Genomic DNA, 25,841 nt, shown 5'->3' with positions numbered 1-25,841 from the left:
AGGGAGGAGAGAGAGAGAGAGAGCGAGAGAGAGAGCACATGAGAGAGAGAGAGAGAGAGAGAGAGAGAGAGAGAGAGCGCATGCATAAGAGGGAGAGGAGAGAGGGGGAGGGGAGAGAGAGAGAGCGCATGCGCATAAGAGGGAGAGGAGAGAAGAGAGTGCGCGAGAGAGTGACAGAGGGAGAGAGAGAGAGAGAGAAGGGAGAGAGAGAGAATAATAGAATAGAGAGCAAGCGAGAAAGTAATAGTCAGCGAGAGTAATAGAGAGCAAATGAGAGTGAGAATAATAGAGAAAAAGTAATAGAGAGTAAGAGAATGAGTGTAACAGAGAGTGAGCGCGAGATAAAAATCAAAAATGTATTTTTTATAACAGGTGAAATATACATTTTTAGCCAATGACACCATATAAAGTATACCAGACTCCGATTACAGCTCGCCTTCAGTCTACAATGATAATTTCACCTTGACAAACTCCGCGGTGCCAGACAAATATCGCCGCAATGTTCCCAGTACAAGAAACGCTTGCACTCAGTTATCATAAGAGGGAAAAAGTAGCCATGAAAAAGACTTCACCCGCAAAAGGAAAATGTCTGAAACACTGGAGTTCTGCGGCCGAAACCTGCACCCGACATCGTTCCATTGTCACAATCACTTTACTAAGAATTCCTCCAATTTTTTTGGGGGGCGTCTTGAAACCATCTTAGTGAAAACTCTGCACTCCTGTCCATGTAATATAAGGAATGTGAAGAGTCATTCACAAGCAGCACGGAGGTTTTTCAAACCCATTCTTTTTTTTTATTCTCGTCTGACAATAGCTGGGTCAGCACACAGCGGGAGGGCTCAGCCGCCGCCATGGCAACCGCAGCAAAAAAGACAAACTTGTAAGGACTTCTCTAGCGCACCCTTCCAATAACTCATAGTCAGGATTTTTATTAAACTGCCCCCCGGGTGTTATCAGACATATAGGATAGGAGAAATGTATCATTAAAACCTCAGAATGTAAGGTAAAGATTGCCTCTGCGCACTGGAATTGTTGAAGAACGAGTCAGGGTATGGGGGGAGGGGGGGCATTGAAGAATGGAGAAAAGAACAGCAAGCAGCGGCCGCGGCTTTATTTTAACGTCTAAAAAGGTCTCTTTTATTGTGAGATGCACCGCTGGAGCTGACAATCACTGCTGGAGTTAGTTACAATGAAACCAAATGAACACTTTGATACTTTCTGCACTTCTGATTCCAAATTAGATTCACATGTAGCAGAACGTACATCCAACATCCAAGCTGAAGTTTAATCGGTTTATATTTTGCCTCCCCTGGTTCCGCCTTTATCCCCCCCCCTCTTGGCTGGCACTCGTGCAGAAAGTTTCTTGGGCAAACTCACCGGCCCAAGTGGCTCCGTCGGCTAACGAAGGGAAGGGGGGAGGAGTCAGGTGACGTAACGGACATAGACGTCACCGGACTCCCCCCCCCCCTTCCCTTAGTTAGCCGTCACGGACATCGACATCACTGCCGTCAACGACGGAGCCACTTAGGGAAGGGGGGAGGAGTCCGGTGACATCGATGTCCGTGACTTCACCCGATCGCCGACGGGACTCCCGACAGCCAGTGGAGAGGGGAGTGTTTTCATTAGCGATCAAAATAATTTTAAATCGATTAAAAAGTTTAACGATTAATCGAGAAACTAATCTTTAATTTCCACAGCCCTAATTTTCATTATATGCTTCATTTAGGTCTTGTTCACACCAAGCGCGGAGCAGGTGCAGGGCAGAGCAGATCAGATCAGTTGCAGACCGGATCAAAACTGCGTCCAATGTATTCCAATGGTATTTTTTGCTCCAGTTCACATCGCAGTGTGCAGTTCCAGAGTAGGTCCAGAGCAGGTGAAAAAACTGCAGCAAGCCCTATTTTACCTGCTCTGGAACGCATGCAAACGCATCAAAAACGCATGAAAACACCTGGAACGCACTGAAAGCCCATGTTAAACTAAAAAAAGTGTTTTTTAACAAAAACGGCCCAGAATGCATCAAAAACGCGGCACAACCCACTGCACTGCGTGTGCAGAAACTCATGCAGATCTGCTCTGCATTTGGTGTGAACCAGGCCGAGTCTAGTGCTTCTCTATGCAATGCAGGCAGATTGTAGCTGGTGGGAGGGGCCTAAAGGGTGCTGCGCAGGGGAAAGCAACCTCAACACTCCAGCCGTGCTCAAGCTGCCAATCCCATTATGCTTCTGGTCCTGGGAGTCAAGCCTGCGGCTGTTAGCATCTTGCTATGCCTCATGGGACTTGTAGTTCCACAACATCTGGAGTGCCGAGGTTGCCTACCCCTGCCCTAGAGACAAATTTTTTTTAGTGTTTATCTCTGTGGGAGTTATGTCTGTGAGAATCTTGCAATGCCTCATGGGATTTGTAGTTCCACCACAGCTGGAGGACCGGATTTTGGCTACCCCTGATATATGCATCTTTAATGAACAGTTAGGGGCAAAAGGAAGCTACTAGTTGCCCGGTTGTCCTGCTGACGCACTTAGAGTCAGCGAGCCAGACCAAACATGCAGTACCTCTTTTTTGCCACTAGATATCCTCAGTCTTCTGGGTTGAATGACACCCAGCTGTAAGTGCAGGGAGTCATGGACCCGCCCGCTGACGCTGACCGTTCATCAATGCAGAGAGCGGTGCTGATCTGATCATGCCAGCACCACCCTCTGCTTCATCCAGGACCGCCTGCCTTCCACTGGGAGAAGTGCCTATAACAGCCATGCAACTAGCACTTTCAGGAGGAGGCCATCAATGGCGGCCCCTCTTTGACGAGGTGCCTCCTCTGGGTTCTATTACAATCCCTCTCTGCAGAATTCGCATCCATCGGTGGAAATGAGATGGATTCCACCGCCGGCTGCCCGGGACGGTCCCCTTAGAGGCAGCAGACTGGAGGCTTTCCAAGCCGCTGTGCACAGGAAATGAGAGCCATGGTATGGAGGGATGAGCGTGTTTATGCAATCAGCGTTATCTCCAACGAGGGGTAAAAAATCTTTATTTCTGACATTTCCTTCCGGCGCGGATCGCAGGTGATTCACAGACAACACACCGCCTTCTCTTAAAGGTGTACCAGACTTTTTTTTTTAATGTCCTACTAATCCGAACGTCTGAAACAAGGACTGTTTGTATTGCTTCGCAGCCCCCGGACTCTTTTTAGATACCAGTAATGTTCCAATGCCATTACTCTGACTAAGGCCTTATTTACACGGGAATCAGCAGGCACGCACAGCTCCGTGCATGGCCGTATCGGGCAGCTCCCGGGAAGGACAGGTGCTGCGTGTGATTAGTACGAAGCCCCTGTCCTTCTCTAGGGGACTATGCGGCCATACGCCCCCCCCCCCTACGCTCACCTCAAGTGCGGGTCCGTACGGGTGCGCCGGCTCGGACGCAGACAGGATCCATCCTGTCAGCGTACGAGTACGCTCACCCACGCAGACATGCAGAAGCAGGTGAGCGTATGGCCGCGTACTCCCATATAGGAGAGGGGCTGCGTACTAATCACACGCAGCACCTGTCCTTCCCGGGAGCTGCCCGATAGTGCCGTGCACGCAGCACGGAGCTGTACGTGCCGGCCTTTTCTCGTGTGAAGGAGCCTCAAAAGGAGAAAAAGCTACAAATAAAAAAAAAAATGTTAATAAATTTAGGGATTCCTCAGAATTTTTGGTTGCCCTTTTATCTATTGAAGAAGACACGTTCCGCCTTCTTACCGCAGCCAGCGAGGAAGAGGAGGTCCCCAGAGAACAGGCAGTCCGGTCCGTCCCCAGACTTGCCATCCAGCACATAGATCATGTGACCAACCGTGTGACCGGGCGTGAAGTAGGCCTGAAACTGCAGACGCCCAACGGTGAGCTGATCCCGGTCAGAGAGTGGGCTGTAGGAAAGAATAAAAAATAAAATAAAAAAAAGGTCAATAAATAAAGCCAGCAAAGTAATTATTTATTACATTTTGGAGATCTCTCAAAATCTGGTCAAATGATGCCCCCAAAAACACACACAGGGACCACCCAGCCAACACGAAACTCAGATCATGTCCTTATTTTTTTGTTAAATATCATCAGATTGGTCGTTCTCAACACCCCACAGGTCCAAATTGCATCTCAAAAATATTTCCCCACCTACAGCTCCCAGTGCCTGAAATATGATAGTTCTGTGTAATGCAATAGAACAGGACTGACATCCACTTCATGGAGAAGATTGTGAGAAAATAAACATGGCGGTCACAGAACACTAGAAAACCTAAAAATAGATCATTTAAATTATTTATTTAACCTAGGGGAATAAAGTTGTTGTTAGACACATTTACATTGTCTAAGGCATTATGGTGTGTGCATTCATTATGGGGGTCTATTAAACAATTTGCAGAGCCATTCACCCTGTAAAAGCGTTTGTTCTGTGCGAACAGGGGCAAAAACAAACGTTGTTATTATATTTTCTTTTCAGGTTGAATGTAATATGATGCAATACCGCAATAAGGCCACAAGGTGGAGCTGAATAGCATATCGGAAAAAAACACTTCTTTCGTATGCTCTTCAGCTCCATCTAGTGGCCATAACGCTGTATTTTCAGAATCTCTGGATCTGATAGCAGTGGAAGTACCAAAAAGGTAAATAAAAAAATAAAAGATTAAAAACACTTAAAGCGGACCTTCCCCCATTTATAAAGCGAACACTCACCACCTCCTGATAGAATAAAAGGACATCCTGACTGTCACATCCACGGGCCTCTTGCAGGTCCCATACAGAGTGTGCCTGCGCATGTGCAGACCAGAATCGGTTTCTGCCAGGTTCCATACCAGAGCTGGCAGAGAATCCCAGCAATCTGCACATGTGCAATGGGGTCTGATGCATGCACAAACAGGGCCGGATTTCCCACAAGGCCCGGCCTCGGGGCAGCAGGGAGTAGAGGGGCAGCAGGGGGTGTAAAATTCCTAACTCCCGATGCCCGGGACATGCAGTTCTGAGCGCCGGGCGGGTAGTTGTTTTCTACATTTAGCCCTGCTTTGGGCAAGCAGAACTAAATGTAGAGCGGGGAAGCCGCCACTTGTTCTGTACATGTACAAGTGATCTCGGTGATGTTGCCGAAATCACTTGTATGCAGCCTGCAGGTCTGCCATTCTCCATGGGGGAGGGGGGTTTGGCGGGTACATTGAGGACCTGGCCTTGGGGCAGCAGAGAGAGTAAATTCGGCCCTGTGCACAGACACACCAAAGGACTTGGCAGAGATCCGTGTAATGGATGCGCATGCACCGGGTGCTGTGCAAGATGGATGTGTCAGACCTGCCCTGTCAGGAAAACGCTGAATTCCCCGGGCAGGTTTGTATTAAAGTCCCTCTTTCACATGCATAGCTTGTTATAGTTTAAGGGTTGGATACGGTTTCATGGGCAGATCTGTAGATTTGCTCAGAGTTTCCCTTTAATATACAATGTTGGTATATCACTATCATTGTGTATTATTGGAATTGCAGAGTGTGAGGAAAAGCAAGAATTTTTAGGATTTTTAATCAACCTGTATTGCAAAATTAACATCTTCTCTCTCTCCCCCCCACAGCATCCCATCCGTCCCCAGGATTCACGTACTTTGTCAGTTCTGGGATATCGTCACAGGAGCTCCCGAATACCCGGCATGACTTGTGAAGTTTCTTCAGAGATTTATTCCCTCCACTATGATCCCTGCAGACAGAAAGAGAGAACACAACATTGTGGGTAACATCACACAGCTATGGATGATATTCTGCGTCCCATAAAACACACACACACAGCGACCGCAGCAATTCTATAACCTAAACCTGTGCACAGCCTGACAAACGTTTTACCCTTAAAGAGAACCAGTCACCAACCGGCATGCGCCACAAAGTCTCCATTCTTAAACTGTTAAAACAGAGTACAGAGTTGCCTTTTTTCGGGACAACTGTGTTTTTAGTTATTTACGTGTATTCTCCCCCAGTCTGAGTATAAGTGCCAGGCTGTAGGAAAGTCTATCTCCTGCCTGAGCTCAGTGGTGAGACGAGCGGTCATAAACAAAGGCGACGTGAGGGTTACATCAAAGAAACTAAAAGGTTTTATAGACTCCGAGTTCTACTCTGTACCAGCTCAGAGAGAGCGTCCATCAACAGTCCTGAGCTCAGGCAGGGGGCAGGTCAGCCGCCGTAGAGGCCTAATGCTGGACGTACATGCAGCAAAGTTCAGCCGGTTCTTGATTCATGGGTGGTCCCCATCAGCAGCCGCCAGTCTGATATCCTTCAATCTGAAACTCTAAAAGGGATCAGGCAGAAAATTCTCCTCCAATCAGCTGCACCACTTTTTGGGCAGCTTGGCGGGGAAGGGGTGTTATGGACAAATCAGATTGAGTTTTTCGTTCAGGTCACAGGCTGATCTACTAGTATATGGTCAGCTTTACAGTCTTATCTTGCAATCATGTCATTGTATGGACAGGCGAATAGTAAATCATAAACTCAGGGATACAAGTCGAAGAAGTTGGGTATCATTGTGCTTTCCAAATACTCCAACTTGTAGCTCCAGGTTTGTACAGGAAGAGAATAAGAGCACACATCCCTAACAGTAATGGCTGCAGTATTAAAGGAGAACTATGAGGTGATTTTCACTCAACCGCATAGTTCGAGCCGACGTGTGACAACGGAACTGTCACACGTCGGCTCAATAGATCGGGAAGTGAACGAACACATACCGGCGCACGCTCACTTCTCGATCTATCCCTGCAGAGAGCCGTGACTGTCACTCAAGGCTCCCCGCAGGGATTCCCCCCTCCCCTGTCCGATCCTCGAGCGCTGACTGGCGGAACGGACGGGGGAGGGGGCTGGCACAGCTGGCTCTGCCTCTAGATAGGCAGTGTCCCTCAAGCCCCCCCGCAGGGATTCCCCCCTCCCCTGTCCGATCCTCGAGCGCTGACTGGCGGAACGGACGGGGGAGGGGGCTGGCACAGCTGGCTCTGCCTCTAGATAGGCAGAGCCAGGTGTCACTCACGCAGCTGAGTGGATCCAGACAGTAATGCCGGGATCTGTCTCAGCTTCGGCGCTCTCAGTATACCGCGAGCTGTAGCTTGACATATACTGAGCTTTGGGTCACGGGAGGATGCTAGTTTATGTCCTCCTGTGACTCTTAGGAGAACTATGGGGAAAAACACTTCATCCATAGTTCTCCTTTAAGTGAATGTATAGCTCAAACAGAAGCTAAAATAAGACTGGAGATTCAGATTCCTTTAAATGCCCGTTGCAGAGGTCTTTAAAGAACACACTTTTCATTTACAGTTCCAGAGATGGCCACCTAATTATATATATATATAAACAAAAACAAAACAGAGTATTGTAGTATGCGAATATACCTTTCATATTGGACTAACAAATATCCCTGGAGCCAAGTAAAAGGTTGCCCCCGGTTGGAGGCAAGACAGACACGCCTGAAAAGGGACGGGCGGCAGCAACTTTTTAATTGGCTCCTGGGGTTGGGCAAGGAAGTATAAGAAAGCTATGTGCATCCACAAGCCTGTAGGTTGATGTGTGTAGGAGGCCATCTCCATAGATGTAATACACGTTCGCAAAGTGACATAATTTCCCATTACTTTGAACACGCTGAGGGCAAATTAAGAAGAACAACAGGACTTTCCGGTTCTTGCCTTCAACACCTCAGGGCAGGATTTAATATAAAAATAATAATTACAGCCCAAAACTAATGCACTTTTTGTGGAAGGTCGTGATTGACGGTTACCCTGCCAGCAGCAGAACACAATGACACTCTAGCATTAATTGCAGGAGTTGCGCTTGATGGATTTAAAAGGTCAGAGTGACAATTTAATGTCTGTGGAGGAAGAGATGATATGACGATGGAAGTAAAAATAGGTCGGCTCAGGAGTGCTCAGGCGTAGAAGATGTTAAAGTGGAAGTCAAGGATGTTTTGTCCACCTGTAGCAATCTATACCCCTCGTCTACGAGCCTTTACTTTATAGCTGTGCAGCCATCACGTGATGTCCAACAAGCTCATATAGGGGCGATGGCCAAAGTGTAAACAAACTATTGATCATCATACCACTAGATGGTCAAAAGTTGACACCTGGCCATCAACCCCGTATGAGCTTGTTGGGCATCCCATTCCAAAACTATGGTTATTGATATGGTGTTGTCCCCACCTTTGCAGCTACAACTCATCTGGGAAGGCTTTCTATAAGATTTTAGGGATAGATTGTGGGGATTTGTGCCCATTCAGTCAAGAAAAAAAAACATTTTTGTAATCAGTTAGTGATGTTAGATGAGAAGACCTGGCCCTACATTGGTCTGTTCCAATTCACGCCAAAGATGTTCAGTACGGTTGAGGTCAAGGCTCTGTTCAGGACACTTGAGTTCCTCCAAGCCAAACCCATCAGACCATGTCTTTATGGAGCCAAAGGAAATTTCACCAGGACATGGAGTTGCCTAGCAGGTGGAACACTTGAGTAACATCAGCACCTACGCCTCTGACTCTTATTGATATCCAAGTACCACCCTACGTACTCAACCCTCTGCTGAGTCAGAGCTAGAGCTCTCCAATCAGTATGGATCATAAGCTTTTCTGACTGCAGAGCTTACATTAACAAGGGGGGTATATATGGACCTCTGTAGAGAGACCATTGCTTCCACACAGAGAACATGAGTCCTCCTCTACAGCATGCTGGCAGTGGACAGGCTTTTCTACTCAGGCTGTGTTCTAAAGAAAATGAGCTGCTTAACGTTGAATGCTTTTAGTTTTGATGCACCTGGAATGCCTTCAACTGGTTTAAACTGAACGTTCACCTGGGCTTTGTAAACTAACTGCATGGCCTTAGGTTTTGATGTGTTCACTGCGTATCAAACAAAAACTTTTTTTCATAAAAATCGTTGTTTTCAGCTTTTGTCCTACTTTGTTCCTTCTCAGTGTTTCTGATCTCCTTCAGACTCTTTTGCAGCCACGTCCTGTCTATATGCACTCCCGTGATGGCTGCATGGCCTATGGGTTTCATGATGGAGACAATAGTGGATCATGCCTGTGTCATGTGTTTAGCAAACACTTGTCTCCAATGGAAGCCAGTGTGACAAGGTGGCAACACAGAAGCACAATTGGGAGATATTGGCTGACAACGTTCTGCCCCTAACAGGAAGTGTCTGAACAAGGAACTTCATGTCGGGATAGCTCGGGATCATTGCAAAGAAAGATACAGCTTTAGTAATATAGAGTAATAGAGAGTCAGAGATGGTACATACCAGTGTTTATGAGTACAAAGTATTGCTTCTAGGGTGACACCTTCTCGGTCCAGGTATGCCTGAAAAGAAAAAAAAAAAGTTACAAAGTTACTAAAAGACTGTCTGGTGGAAAAGTTGTCTTAGAAATAATTTGTGTTCAGTTCTTGAATGCTTAGGTCAGGTTCACATGGTTACAATGGATCAAGAGACACCATTGACAAAAGGCATCCAAGGGAGAGAAAAGCTGGAGAAGTCGGAAAACCATAACCAATTGCTATTATTTGCCCTCCCCCCCAATACACCAACATGGCTGCATAACTCATACCCACCCTGCTCAATGGGCTAAATTCGGAAGGCTGGCAAAAGCAAATAATGTGTTTAGGGACATGACTGTAGACATGGATGCCCAAAAGTGGTCAAATCATGTTTCATGTCTCACAGTCCTCTTCCATCTATGATGGCGATACTCATGCAGCGAGACTGATGTTCTGCAGCCCTCCGCTCCATCATTTAAAGGACCACGCCACCCAAGAGTGATATTTCAGTCTTAAGTGGTACCTGTGGGGCTCAGCTTACCCTACCCAGCAATATTTTGGGGACCCTTGTGTTGAACTATCCCAGCAATATACCGTGGCTCTGGTTCTGCTTACGTGAGGGTTTTGGATTACCCTTCAACCTACCTCTCACCCTTCAAAATGCTCATGACAACCTAACCACATCTCGAACATCTCGGGTGCACTATTAAGTAAAACTCCGTCCAAAAAGAACATGTAACAATGTTACTCTAACCACGATGCCGGTGCTGCACAGTCACATGACCATGCTTTAGTTGAGAATAGCTGATTAAGGGGATAGGAACACCTCGTATAAATACATGAATGGTTCATAGAGTGAACTCGGTGAAAAGTTGTTCCCTCAAAAGGTCATTGCAAAAAAGTTGCAAGGTCACTTCTCTGCACGAAGGAAAAAAATGTTTACCCTCCACATACGAAAATAGTTCTTTACATTGAGAGCTGTAAAAAGGTAGACTAGACTTCAACAGGTGCTAGCTATAGGCAAAGTGTAGATTGTTGCAGTAAAGAGCTACATGCATTTCTAAATGCACAAAATACATTATATGGTGAAAGTTTTGTGGACACCCCTCCAAATGACTGAGTTCAGGCTATTCTAGTGAAGGGTTCCGGTAATGCTACAGCATGCAAAGACATTTTAGACAATTGTGCTCTTCCAACATTGTGGTGAAGGTCCTTTTCTGTTCCACCATGACTGTGTCCTTGCACAAAGCCCGCTACATAATGACATGATTTGGCGTGGAGGAATTTAGGTGGCCTGCCAGAGCCCTGACCTCAACCCTACTGAACACCTTTGGGATGAACTGGAACACAGAATGTGAACCAGGTCTTCTTGCCGAAGTTACGCTCCATAAAAAGGACATGATTGGAAAAGTTTGGTGTGGAGGAATTTAGGTGGCCTTCCAGAACCCTGACCTTAACTCTACTGAACACTTTGGGATGAACTGGAACAGATTGTGGGCCAGGTCTTCTCATCCAACATCAGCATCTGACCTCGCAAATGCTCTATTTTTCCAAAGGGTACAAATTCCCATGACTGCACTCCAAAATCTGGTGGAAAGCCTTCCCAGAAAAGTGGAGGCCACAAAAGGGGGCCCAGCACCATATTAATGGCCATGGCCATGGTCTTTGAATGGGATGTCCAACAAACTCATATAGCTGTGAGGTTAAGGTGTCCACAACCTTCGGCCATAGAGTGGCTATTGATAAATTTGTCGATCTTTGTGCTGTTGAAGCAAATTGGAGAACATTTTAAAAGGATTTTTTGCCTTCCTCTTCCTCCGCTGTGGGACTATAGCTGTTTCTTATTTTAGTTATTTTGTGTCTTTTGAACTTTAATGGACAGTTGAATTTCAACCTAGCTATGCAGTTCCATATGAACCACATAGCTGCTACTCTACAATCTACTAAACCTTTGTTGCTGTGAACTTGGATCTGGTGCCAACTCTTATTGACCCTCCGGGCCAAGAATCCAACCTGTCACCGCCTGCCAACAGCCGAATGAGTGACATGAAAAAATATTCCCTTTAAGTTCCGCTAGATTTTTTCTGCGAACCCCCCCAGACATTCATCAAGTCCTCTTTATTTTGCATTAATGCTCAGTCTTCTATCATCGCAGCCTCTGTGTGGCCCCTGGCCCCCCTGCCCCATTTATCTTCGCCCGCCTTTCATCTGCTGCACAGTGGCAGGCCTCTTCCTGCTCCTGCTGTCTCCAGCTCTGTGTTTATCCAGATTAAACGGCGAGGATAAAGGAGTACAAAGCTGGGAGAGGAGGCAGAGGCTGTCCACGTCCCGTCCAAAAATAACAGCAGCTCGCTCTGAGCCGGGAGTCGCTGGGCTGCTGCGAAGATCAGAGGACAGGAACAGGTCCGAGTCAATTACTGATGTCCCCTACTTCCTCCAGATAAGGAGCCCCCCATAGGATGAGACAAATATCCAGATTATGGATCAGCGGAGGATACATTTCATCACGCTTTCATCCTCCGACTCTTCAGAGAACCCGCAACAATACGCTGCGTCGTGACGCTGGATTATTGCAATCCGGAACTCCGGGGGAATGGCTTCAAGAAAATTGCTGGAGGTGAAGATAGAACTGCAAGTTATTGCAAACAATAAAAGAACATTGAGACAATTCTCTGTGTAACCATAAAAGTGAAAATACAGGTTGTGCGTTTTATTGGCCAGAACTGCCAACACATGTGAGGACTTTGTCATTTCTGATCAGTCAGGTTTTTTTAAATGGAACTCCACTTTAGGGTTAAGTGCAGTTTGCCAAGTAATGTTAAAGTGTAACACTTCCAGAAATGTATTCTCTCCCCGGAAATAGTACTCCCCCTGGCAATGCCTTCATCTTCCTTTCTCTCTAGAAGGACGGCACCATCTTAGTTCAGGCATCATCAAGGGTCAACATCTATTTCCTGGACTGAGATGTTGGCTCAGAGATAACACAATCGTGTAAATCTACGTGGCTGTGCAGTTATTTTCTGCCTTAACAAATGCAGCCCCTCACCTTGTGACTTACTATAAAAGTAGATACAATGTTGCAGTCTGATTACTGGGGGGGGGGTCAGGTAAGACTGAGGAAATGATTCCTCCTGCCTGCAGCAGAGTTATCACTGGGGAAGGGAGACTAAGGAAATACTTCCTCCTGCCTGCAGCAGAGTGATCACTGGGGAAGGGAGACTAAGGAAATACTTCCTCCTGCCTGCATCATCTGTGCCCAGGCAGTCACTGACTGGAGCTCAGGGACAGCTTTCCAATTAGTTTTGCCCAAATCTCATAACAGCAGGTTAACAAGCACAACTTTTATGTACCTGCAGTTTCAGTTGACAAAAACTATTAAATCTTTTTGATAAAATAGACCACATTTACAATAACTTCTTACATATACACCGATCAGCCCTAACATTATGACCACCTGCCGAATATTGAGTAGGTCCCAGTTTTCCTGATCCGCCCAGCCATTGACTCCACCAGACCTCTGAAGGTGTGCTGTGGTATCTGGCACCAAGTCATCGGCATCAGATCCTTTAAGTCCTGTATGTTGTGAAGCGAGACCTCCATGGAGCTGACTTGTTTTTCCAGCTCCTCCCACAGATGCCAATTTGGAGGCCAAGTCAGCGCCTCAGAATCATGGTTGTGTTCCTCAAACCAGTATTGATCTGTTTTGCAGTGTGTCAGGGCTCATTATCCTGCTGAAAGAGGCCACTGCCATCAGGGAATACCGTTTCCATGCAACAGGTGTACTTGGTCAGCAAATATGTTTAGGTCGGTGGTACGCGTCAAAAAGTAACATCCACATGAAGGGCAGGACCCAAGATTTCCCAGCAAAACAATTGCCCAAAGCATCACACTGCCTTCGCCAGCTTGTCTTCTTCCCATAGTTTATCCTGGTGCCATCTTTTCCCATGGTAAGCAACACCCACCCACATGATGTAACACAAAACAAGATTCATCAGACCAGGCCACCTTCTTTTCTGCATTTTTTCTGCTTCCAACACATCAACTTCAGGGACAAAATGTTCACTCGCTGCCTAACATATCCCCCCCACTTCCAGGTGTCATTGTAATATATCCCTGCACTTCCAGGTGTCATTGTAATATATCCCTGCACTTCCAGGTGTCATTGTAATATATCCCTGCACTTCCAGGTGTCATTGTAATATATCCCTGCACTTCCAGGTGTCATTGTAATATATCCCTGCACTTCCAGGTGTCATTGTAATATATCCCTGCACTTCCAGGTGTCATTGTAATATATCCCTGCACTTCCAGGTGTCATTGTAATATATCCCTGCACTTCCAGGTGTCATTGTAATATATCCCTGCACTTCCAGGTGTCATTGTAATATATCCCTGCACTTCCAGGTGTCATTGTAATATATCCCTGCACTTCCAGGTGTCATTGTAATATATCCCTGCACTTCCAGGTGTCATTGTAATATATCCCTGCACTTCCAGGTGTCATTGTAATATATCCCTGCACTTCCAGGTGTCATTGTAATATATCCCTGCACTTCCAGGTGTCATTGTAATATATCCCTGCACTTCCAGGTGTCATTGTAATATATCCCTGCACTTCCAGGTGTCATTGTAATATATCCCTGCACTTCCAGGTGTCATTGTAATATATCCCTGCACTTCCAGGTGTCATTGTAATATATCCCTGCACTTCCAGGTGTCATTGTAATATATCCCTGCACTTCCAGGTGTCATTGTAATATATCCCTGCACTTCCAGGTGTCATTGTAATATATCCCTGCACTTCCAGGTGTCATTGTAATATATCCCTGCACTTCCAGGTGTCATTGTAATATATCCCTGCACTTCCAGGTGTCATTGTAATATATCCCTGCACTTCCAGGTGTCATTGTAATATATCCCTGCACTTCCAGGTGTCATTGTAATATATCCCTGCACTTCCAGGTGTCATTGTAATATATCCCTGCACTTCCAGGTGTCATTGTAATATATCCCTGCACTTCCAGGTGTCATTGTAATATATCCCTGCACTTCCAGGTGTCATTGTAATATATCCCCCCCACTTCCAGGTGCCATTGTAGCCAGATAATCAATGGTATTCACTTCACCTCTTAGTGGTCATAATGTAAAAGCTGATGGGTGTATGTGCCACTTAAACACATTTGGTATGCACCAACATAAACCATGGCACTCCATGATGCAATATGTTTGATACAATGTCATTCTACCTGGAGACTCCAAGATCTCCAAGTTTGTACATGCTATATGGTAAATTTGTTACATTCAGCAGATATAGACTGTCAAACAGCAGCATCTGTACGAACATGTTTTTGCCCTGCAGGCTACAAGACGCTGTACTCTGTATATACGCACCTTCTAATTATTGCGATAAATCATCCTAGAATCACACAACACAAGGAAACCTTTTCTGACTTGACCTAACAATTTTAATGTAAACCCCAACTGAAAGATGTTTTGTTTGCTTAAAAGGAGAACAATGAGGTGAGTGAAAATCACTCAGCCTCATAGTTCGAGCCAACGTGTGAAACTGTCACACGTCGGCTCAATAGATCGGGAACTGAGTGTACACATACCGTCGCTCGCTCACTTCTCGATCATGTCCCTGCAGAGAGCCGTGACTGTCACTCATGGCTCCCTGCAGGGATTTCCCCCCCTCCCCTGTCCGATCCTCCAGCGCTGACTGGGGGAACGAACGGGGGAGGGGGCGGGTACAGCTGGCTCTGCCTCTAGATAGGCAGAGCCAGCTGTCAATCACGCAGCTGGGTGGATCCACACAGTAATGTCGGGATCCGTCTCGGCTGCGGCGCTCTCAGTATACTGCGAGCTGTAGGTCACGGTATACTGAGCTTTGGGTCACTGGAGGACGCTAGTTTGTCCTCCCTTGACCCTTAGGAGAACTATGGGGAAAAGCACTGACCCCATAGTTCTCCATTAAGCATAGTGTTCTTTTTTTTACATTCTTTGTGGCATCTCAGTGCTGCTCCAACGATGGCTGCATGGAATGTCCCAGGGTGGGTTTCATGATGGTGGACTATGCCTGCGGATGTTAAATCAGACCCTTACAGTCTCCATTCGGGAGAACATGCGACAGGGTGACAACTCAAGAAGCACAACTGGGAGGCAGGGACAGGACATTGTGCCACCCTAAAACAGGAAGTTTCTGAACAAGGACATTCATTGTTTATGATACACAGGGGGGAATTTATCAAAAAAACTGGAGCAGATTTGCACTGCGGCCAATCAGCATCTCTCTTTCATTTTCAAATCTTACCTGAGCAAACTGAAGAGAGATGCTGATTGGTTGCCATGGGCATCTTCTCCAGATTATGTTTGCTCCAGTTTTGATAAATTCCTCCCACAGTGTTTTATGAAATTTAAAAATGACATCTAATTAAGGTTTATATCTACCTCTAGGGCCATCAAAGCCCTTACAAAGACTCAGTGTACAAATTCCATGCAGATGTGTTCCAAGTCAGATTTGACCAGAGGCTGGACCTTAGCTCTGCAAGCAACAAGGCAGCTGATCAGGACTTGTGATGAGTGTATGGTCCCATGACACGGCAACAGCATGCAGAACGCAAAACCGATACCTTCATTGTGAATCAGTAAACAATTTTGGGTAGATATTTACATGCCTGTGAAAAGTCCAATTGTTGAGAACCCAGATGCCGGAGCTCATAAACAGAGCACATTGCACCGTGGTTGGGGTGAACAGAGGTCAATGAAAGTTACAAATGTCCCTAAAAAGTGTCTTATTCTATTCAGGTTGTTCCCGGAACAGATGGTGAGGGGAAATATTCCAATGGGGACATCTGCCCTCAGTTTGGAGAGCTTTCCTTTCACTTCCTTTTGTGTCTGCAGGGCAGGAAGCAAAGTGAAATCTCCCCAAATGGGCACAGCAAATTAAAATTATATATTTATATATATATATATTTTACACACACACACACACACACACACACACATATATATATACACATATATACATATACACACACACACTATAAGTTGCTCTGTTTATAAATCATACAAAAATTCAACTTCTGGTACAAATTATTGCAAAGATATTCAAGAGAAAAGAGAAATTAAGTTTAAATATTACTGGTTAAAATTATGGTGGTTGAAAAATTAGAAAAAAACTAAATAAATACGGCAGGAAAACAATAGTCATGGGGAGTAGGGGAAGAAAGGAGCTAAGGGAAATCTAAGGGTTAATAACGGTATTTAAAATAGGATGGATGAATGATTACAGAGCTGCATTAATTTGTATCTTGTGTCTCCATCGAAGTTGAACTGAAGTCTGCAAATACTCCCCTCTGCTCCGGGTGCAGGGTCCGTGGCCGCCGCGGTGGGCCGACGTGGATGATGCAACTTCAGTGTATGGGCAATGCACAGCGGGCAGGTCAGTTTGTTTTATTGCAAAAGAGCCTGACAATAATTTTTTACTTTTTAACTTCAGTTCTGCTTCAAGTTCAGGTTTAAGTCGTTTTTTGTTCTTATTGTATCCACAAAAGGAAATAAATGAGGAAAAAAAAATAAAAATCCCCATTCACGTGCATCTGCGTTAGCAGTCATTAAGTCTCGATTCGGAGAAAGGGAATGAAAAACCACTAATCTGCCTCCTGCACAGCTCCAATTCCCACTCATTTCTGGGAAATGGGTATTATCGACTTTGCAAATGCTATAAAAAGATTATTAATGGGTTTAAATTTCAGCGGATGGATTCAGTTTGGCGTTCTATGATTTTCTTCCAGGAACCGGCTCAGGCTCCTTATTACGGAGCACAATACACTCCGCTCTGTATCACATAAACAGCTGATGGGAGAATGAAAAAATGACAAGTGTTCTTCCATCCCCTGCACAGCAATAATCACAGACCTATGTAGCTCATGTGAAGCACGTTTACAATGCTTTAAATTAGAATATATAATTATATATATATATATATATATAATCTCTGCAATATGAGCCAGCATGTCAACGTGAACCCGGACGTCCTGCCTATGGGACAGATGCCACAAGATGCCCGCTATTACATTTATTTAGCAAGAAAGCCTCTTCTGTGCCATTCTCTGACTTAGTTTCATGTTGTTACTAGGACCTCATTTTATGACTAGGCCATCATAAAATCCATTCCACTCTCCAATGAGATTGCCTCAGTGGTCATTAAAGGGACCCTGAACTTTGGAAGCAGTGTCCAAAAAAAGGCAGTTAAAGGGCAAAGAACTGGTCACCAGTATTACCTGTGGTCTCCCTGCAACTGATCTTTTCCCTATTACTGACTGTCATGCCTTGCTCTGCAATGTGTCTGTCTGGAGGTGGCTATCTTGCTAGGCAGGGTTATGCTGCCTTCAGCAAGGAGAACAGTGAGCAGCACAGTAGGGACATCACCAAATCTCAGGATCTAATGAGAGATGGAAAGATATTTAAAAAAAAGGTAAAGGAAGCACAGATCCACACAATGAATGAAGCAGAGAGATCCGGGCACTGCAAGTCGTTAGTGGCACAGTAGTGACATCACCAAATCTGGTGAGACTCGCAATGAGAGGCAACAATGCCTTAGATCACGTGTCAAACTCAAGGCCCAGGGGCCGAATCTGGCCCACCAGGCCATTTCCTAGACTTCTACTTTCAGATCTAGGTATCAAGTTATTACTAAAACCAGTGAAATTGAATGCAGAGGCAATTATGATAAAGATTAGATACATTTATATAGTCTTACAGGCCCTTTGAGGGCAACCATAATGTTGATGCGGCCCACGATTAAAATAGAGTTTGACACTCCTGCCTTAGATGATCTCGCACTGCAGATATACAGCTATGAGGCACAGGAAGGATGTAAAGAAACAAGGTACTGTTAAGGCACAATTACCATTTCTAGATGTTCCCTATAACATAGCATATCTTGACTTTTTGACTTCAGGTTTAAATCAAGATGGAAAAAAAAAGTCTTCCCAGTTGCTGGTAAGTTGCCCTTGGCACGCCACAGTGTGCCATGGGCTCCTCAAGAAAATTATATTTTTTTTCAGAGGCAGTTATGTTATGTGTCCATTTAGAAATCGAACCCAAGACTCTGTTAATACATCTCTTACAGAGCTCCCCAGTGGCCAAGTAAAACAATCTCTTCTTTCTCTCAATGAGTTAAAACAATTTGCTGGAACAATACAGATTCCTTTAAGCGCCCGCTGGAAACAAAGCCCCTCACTTTCCCCTTTTTTTGAAGCGGCGTGACATTTTCCGAGTGCTGGGCTTTGAACTCTATTGTTTTCCAATCCCGGGATTGACGAGATAATACAGAGAGATCCCTGTCTGGATCTCACCCAAACCCAACTTGCAGCCCCGCAGAGAGCACCTAACCTGGGCTCGACCCACGCTAGCCAAGCAAAGGGCAGGGAGGGACAAACAGATGCAGCGAGTGATATTACTCCCCTGGTACCCAAATACATCACCGCCTGGAGAAAATACTTTCCGTGTTATTCGCTGTCCTTTATTTAGTGTCCCTTTATGCTCTAATCGGCACACCGAAAATCACTTTTTTTTAATTTTGGATAAAGCAGGAGGACTAAAACCCATGATGGTCTATTCTTTTTTCCCATTTTTTTCCCTTCACTTTCTGCCTCAGAGAAGCAACAGAAAGCTAGAGAAAATCTCCCAAATCTCCCTCTTAGACAAGTGACCCCATCGGAAGATTTCACCTTATCGTTATTTCTGCAGACAACTCTAAAGTGTTGGATTTTCACATATTTTTCTTTCTCCATGACAACGGTCATCAGCACAAACCATTGGGAGAGTCTTCCCAAAGGGGGTGCAGACAGCTATAAAAACCCAACAGAAGGTTTAACCCTTCCCCACACTATCTAAAAACAAAGAGTTTTGCCTCAGTACATTTAAAGTGATATTAAACCCTCAGATTTTTTAACATAAACCAATACTGTAATGTGCGCTTTACTGTAATCCATGGTAGTTTCCCTTCTCTTTGCTGCTCTTCCTTTTAAATCCTCATGTCTTCTCATGCTGGGGGAGAACTTCCCTTTGCAGCCGAGTGCCTCTTCCTGTAGTGCTGGCTCAGGTTGCAAACCTACACACAGACACCATGTATCCATTCCAGAGACAAGGCAGTCTGCTGCAAAACAGAAGTTCTGCCCAGCATGAGAACAGATACAGATTTAAAAGGAAGAGCAGCAAAGAGAAGGGAAACAACCATGGATTACAGTAAGGCGCACATTACAGTATTGTTTTATGTTACAAAATCTGAGGGTTTAATGTCACTTTAAGCAAAGTATTTTTTGTAAATCTATTGCAAAATGTTCTCCCCATCCCCCATGTATCGGTGCTTCGACCTGGGCGGCCTAACGGGAAATATGCAAAGTGAAAGGGTCTCTTTCAGCAGAGATATTCCAATGAGCCACTGAGAGCTGGGGTCCAATTTCTACACATAGTTCCCTTTAAAAAAAATATGGAAAACAAATCATTGAAAAATAATTTTAAAGGAAACACGGCAATAATAACTCAAAGTAGGCGCTTACTAAAAGTACAATATCCTTTACCTAACAGTAAGCGTCAAGCTGAACTCTGGGCACTGAAACTTTCAATTAAATACATTCCTCAATAGCCACAAAGGATATCCTGTAAATCCACTTTGTATACACCAAATGCCTTTACAAACCCAGATATCACCTTGCAACAAAGTAACAGTACATCATCAATGTGCTTTACATAGCCTGTGCAGAGCAGAGCTGTGGGAGGGACCCAGCAGGCCCCACCCACTACTGGAAACTACAGGAGTGGGCGGAAACAAGACTAGTCACTCTGCACAAGGAGTGAGAGCAGCAGTAACCGGTCTTTATTACAGGAGGGGGTGGAGACAAGACCAGTCACCCTGCACAAGAAGAGAGCAGCAGTGAGTGGTCTGTATTACAAGTTTCAAACTGTAGATCTGCTTTCACACAAAAAATTTGCCAACATCGAAAAGAACTCAGAGAGGCGACTCAAAATTAACAATGCAACCACTTGGGACATGGTCAAGCTGCATCTACTACAAGTATAAATATGGAGAGTGTTTGGTGACTTACCTGTACAGCAACGGGATCTGAGGGGTCCACAGCCACTGCCTGGCTGGACGTAGTGTCAATGACAAGGTAGCTGTAGTTATCGGATAGGACGGGGATGGGAACCACTTTCACACCTTAAGAAAAAAAGACAGAATATAGAGATTACATTAATTATTCATGGTCTCGCAATGAAAGTGCCCCTGTCATTTTAGTAGAAACAAGATAGACAATGAGCTTGAATTTAGTATTCATGAATGTATTAGGTTAGTTTAAATTGGGTGATGCTTGGCCCCTGCACTTGTACCAATTAAGCCCAAATAAGCCCCCACCCAACCATACATTGTATATACTGCTCATATGGTCTAGAGGTGCCTTGACTGAGTGCAGTACTTGCCTTACTCCATGGTACCTCAGGCTCCCTCCTCCACGTTAAGCAATCGGATCCCTGACGCTACCCCTCCTTAACAGTCATGCGGCTGCCCCTCCTCACTGATGTCATCATGCACAATGCCAAAACAGCAAACCTACATTGGAAGTGGTGACATCAAAAGGCATGCCCACACCCAATGAATATTTTATGTGGCACAAAGTTGGGCTTTAAAACATTTACCCAGATGGAATCCCATCACTTCTTTACGAGAGTCTGGGGGCAATGAGCAGAAGGGGTCTACTTCACTGAGTGAACTATGGGAGCAACAGGCTCCATTTTCATGTGGATGTAGACGTTACGCCCTACCTGCACACTTGGGGTGAGGGAGCAGTTGGGGTTTTCATCGCCCCCTCAACACAGACACTTCTTCTTGGGCTTCAGCCATCCGAAAGAGCCCCCTGCTCCAACCAGCATCAGGCACCAGTACATTGAAAGCGCCACCATTTTTAGGGGAAACCCTTTCAAGGCAGCCCCCCCTAGTTTTGAAGGACATCCAGACCTCTTGCCATTGGAGAAACATTGCCATTGGAGAAACATAAGGAGGATTTAGGTACAGTGAGCCAGGCTTTAGACTGTTTCGCTTTTGGTAACTTTCCATTTCAATATTTGCATAGAAGGTTTCCAGAGACAGATACAAGGAAGGCAATACAGGAAAGCCAATGCCAAATGTTCAGACTCTGCCATGTTGTCCAATTAGAATTCCACAGCCCATGGCACGTTACCAAAAAGCAGAATTTCAACATCTAATGTTGACTTTGGGAGAGGGGTTGACAGTGCAGCTTATATACAGTAGATGGAGAGATTACATACCGGCAGTGTTATACTGCATAAAGGGTTCAATGGAGAGGACTCGCAAAAAAAAAAAATGAGAAAGAAAAAGATTTAAATGAAAAGGGAGTTTGTTTAACGTTATTAATCTGCGTCAGGAGTCATAAGAAGAAAGGGGGAGGTAAAAAAAAGGTTTAGTAGAAGCAATAAGAAACTGGTTTTGTTCCACATAGAACAGAAGTCAATAGGGAAGGGCCTCCGGAGAGGGGGTTGGGAAGGGGGAAGAGGAATACTTTATACTTCAGTTTTATCTCGGAAATAGGTTTAAGCGTATCTGAAGCCAACACTTTACCAAAACTCTTTTTTTTTTTTTTAAAGTGGGGAAGGCTTAGACCAGTAGTGGCCAACGTTTGGCTCCTGACATGGCCAGAGAGCTACAAGAGATGGTCAGAGACCACAGGCATGCTACAAGAGATGGTCAGAGACCACAGGCATGCTACAAGAGATGGTCAGAGACCACAGGCATGCTACAAGAGATGGGTTACATAGTTACATAGTATTTGAGGTTGAATAAAGACACAGGTCCATCACGTTCAACCCTTGTGTGTATGTATGCGATTCTGCATGTGTGTGTACGAGTCCCTGTGTGATCTTGTTTTTAAGGGTACCTGTACCCCTTTATGCTATGGTCTCTGAGGAAGTTGTCTAAATACTTTTTGAATGATTCCATAGCCGATACCACTGTTTGTGGCAGAGAGTTCCAGACCCTAACCACTCTAACTGAGAAGAAGCCCCTACGGCCCTTGTGATTAAATCTTTTCTTCACCAATTTTAGGTGGTGGCCTCTAGTCTGTGTTATGGAGTTTACTGTAAAAAGTATTGAATATTTTATATTTAGCAGATTATTCAAAGATTCTTCTTTAAAAACGGTATTTTGTTTTTAGTCCTGACCATGTTAAAATAAATAAAACCTCTTTACATAAGAGATAAAGTTTATCAACTTTCTTCTTCCTCGTTTTGTACATAAAGCAGAAGTGGTCATTAATCTTAATCTGCAGTGTAAGTAAAATCAGTGTAGCTCCCACAGCCTCGTCAGGGGGGGTCACAGGGTAGATAGTGGAAAATATGCAATGAGAGTGTGAAGTTATATAGACGACGTTCTGGACACAGACATGATCATCTTCTGCAGTCACATGACATCCATCATCTGGGATATTGGGGGGGGGAAATACATCACTGCTGGTGAGAGTGAAAGGCCAGTGAAAGCCTAAACTGAGTTTAGAAAATGGAGGCATCAATCTGGAAGGAAAGCGATGGACCTCCAGTTTTTTAGATCTCTTTTAATAAATCTCTGTACCCGAGTTCCCAAATCCACCCACCTGCTGCAGTCAAAAGGGACACACTTTTCCCTATTGAATTTATAAAGCATACAAGAGGAATAAATCTCTGTTTGGGATGGAGAAAGTTTTTTTTGGTTGGGTCACAGCACCCGGGGTTCCCAAAACATTTAAAATGTGAAAATTTAGTCCCAGCTGTGTTTACCCTTAAAGGCATAGTCCACTTATTAAATCATGCTTCATGTTACACCCTTATGTAGGGTATACCATGAAGCATGCTTGCATACACACTAAACCCAAACCGATCCCTTCTTACCTAAAATCACAGGGCGTTTCTTAATGTAGATGGTTGTTATTGTTTGTATTCAGCACAGCTGTGTAGTCCATTCACCAAGATTAATTAAATGAAAATACTACATGTCCCACCTCCCACCAAAGAGCATGCTGCCAACAGAGTGAAAACGTCAGTGCAGTTGTAGTCCATTCAGCACTGGCTCCAGCTCCATAACACAAAGGCGTGTACCACTGTAAGGACCTCGGACTGGGGGCCTTTGCATTGCACTTATGATACATTGATTGGAGGTGTACTGCACTGCAGGCCTCAAAGTATACACAATTTTTATTTCATCACTGCTGGTTCATTTACAAAACATTTCCAAAAAGCAGACTGTGCCTTTAAACTGGACCTGAACTCAAAAAAGGAAAGATTTGCTATGTTATCGGGAAAATCTAGAAAGTTTAATTGTGTATAAGCAATACCCAGAAATATTTACCTTTTGTCTGGAATGCTTGAAAAATAGCAGTACATTTCCTGGTATGCAAGCAGGCCTAGGCACACCTGGCCTACAACCCCATAGCCAGGGCCGGATTTCCCACAAGGCCAACCAAGGCCCGGCCTCGGGGCAGCAGGGGTGTGGAATTCCTATCTCCCGATGCCCAGGACATGCAGTTCCAGGCGCCAGGCGGGTAGTTTTCTACATTTGGCTCTGCTTTGTGAAAATGAACCTGGCCTTGGGGCAGCAGAGAGTAAATCTGGCCCTGCTCATAAAACGTGCAGTATATCTGCCCTGTAAGATCTAAGGCGCTGCGGCCTCTGTCTGCCAGTCTCACCATATTTTGGAGTGAGATTTGGTAACTAACATCACTATTGTTCTGCTCACTGTCCTGGAGAGGAAGCTGTACCTGGCAGAAAAAGACAAGAGGAGTGTTCAGTTGCTTAGCCGCTGCAAGTGCGGAGTTAGCAAAACACCGCCGCTGAACATTGTGCTGCAAGTCAGCGCTCAGCACTAACTTAGCAATTGCAGGGGGAGTGAATGTGGATGCAGTGCTCAGAGTATGACAGAGAAGGTGGGGAAAGAGCACCAGCTGCCATTTTAACTGTGGGCACACCTGGCCTCACTGGAGAAAGGTGCCTGAACCCCGATGAAGGAAATCAATGCAGTGTGGGATTCTACAAATTTAATGTTTTAGTGGACGAGCACACCAAATATGATAATAAACAGTATTTATCAGTCAAAAATATTATCCTCCGCCATTTTGCTTAGCACTGTGCTGCCGAAACGCTCAGTGAAGCTGCTGCAGTGAACTGAAGTGCTGCAGAATTGCTACTTGGCCCTTGGCTAAGGAACTGAACACACCTCTGGTAAGTCAGTAATAGGGAAAAGATTAGCTGCAGGGAGGTCATAGGCAATACCGGTGACTATTCATTTGTCCTCTTTCTGCCTTCTTTTTGGGCAGAGCCGAGTTCAGTCCCAGCAATAATTGAGATTTTAGATCCTTGTAGAGTCCATGGATTCAAGCATCTGTAGGCTTCTTATATGCATTGCAGTCTTTATTCACAAGACCTCCTTGCTACAGTCCTTGGTTTTGTGATGCAGATGGTCATCAAAAAATGTCACCATGGACCCAAAGTCCGCTTTGAGCTGTATGGCTCCAACATGAGAGCCCAATGATGCTAAAATGAACATGCAACAGTAAATGTTGGTGCTACACACACACACCTTTCAAATTACTACACCCCCGAGATAAGCCTTTGGCTGTCTGTATGAAGCATCTAATAAAATGTTACAATTTAAAAAACTTCTAATTGGCCGCCCGAGGCTTCCGCATTCTTTACTTTTTCTTCATATTAAATAAGCTGTGGACAGAATGAATGATAAAGTTTTCTTGTTCCAAGTGCTGTGTGTCCTTATCTATGATCATTATCTTGCATTTTAGTTAATCATCAGCCACGGAAAACTCTCCAGTTTCCAAAAAAACAAAATGACATTGTTTCAAATGCAAATGTTTGCCTCCTACTTGTACATGACTGGCACTGCGGAACCCCACACAATGCACATTCACATCTCGATTGTTTACCCCGTACACGTTGCCCGCTCGGCTGTCCACAGATCTCACAGTTAGAACTTTTGCAATGTAAACATGACTCCACATTTTTAAGGCTTCCGCTGTGAGTATGACTAACGGCTTACCAGAGCCAAAGACTCTGAAAGCCTCCTTTTTATAATTGTACAGCGCTAAAGGGAACCGTGCAGGCTATTCTCTCTGCAATTATATTTCTAAATCCTCAGAAGCCAAACTGCAAAGGCTTTTCAGAAATATAATTGGGTTTATATTATGTGAGCAGATTAAAGGATCAGTACATGTTTAAACAAAAGTATAATTATCCCTTTTGCCCCCTTCCCCAGACCAAGACTGGCCATACACTGATCTTTTGAGGAAAAAACCCCCAAACACTCAATTCCCCCATTCACGCTGTTGAATCCCCACCGCTGGGCCTAAAAATTCAGACCGGCTCTTTCGACAAAAGTAAATTGCAAAAGAAGGGGGCCAACTGGGCCACATACTGGTTGGATTTTGAATGAGGATTTGGCCAAAATTTTACCAGTGTATGGTCAACTTAACTCATCCCCCCCCCCCTAACAAAGACCCATACATACCTTGATCTGA

At 44.9% G+C, this 25,841-nt stretch overlaps 1 protein-coding gene across 2 annotated transcripts in view; it reads right to left on the bottom strand.

Moving 5' to 3' along the window:
* Positions 1-25,841, bottom strand: part of PNKD (paroxysmal nonkinesigenic dyskinesia) — an 84,685-nt gene that overhangs the window by 12,390 nt on the left and 46,454 nt on the right. For both annotated transcript variants that reach the window (XM_018552564.1, XM_018552565.1), the window contains exons 3-6: positions 20,379-20,491; positions 9,254-9,312; positions 5,604-5,696; positions 3,735-3,898 (exon numbers count right to left, since the gene is read on the bottom strand). In XM_018552564.1, coding sequence (XP_018408066.1) covers positions 3,735-3,898; positions 5,604-5,696; positions 9,254-9,312; positions 20,379-20,491 — 429 coding nt within the window. The remainder of the gene's footprint in view (positions 1-3,734; positions 3,899-5,603; positions 5,697-9,253; positions 9,313-20,378; positions 20,492-25,841) is intronic.

The sequence above is a fragment of the Nanorana parkeri genome, unplaced genomic scaffold, assembly GCF_000935625.1.
Source record: "Nanorana parkeri isolate BGI_ZX_2015 unplaced genomic scaffold, ASM93562v1 scaffold92, whole genome shotgun sequence".
Classification (NCBI taxonomy): Eukaryota; Metazoa; Chordata; class Amphibia; order Anura; family Dicroglossidae; genus Nanorana; species Nanorana parkeri.
Note: the sequence above shows the minus strand (reverse complement) of the source record. Positions and strands in the feature narration are given on the sequence as shown.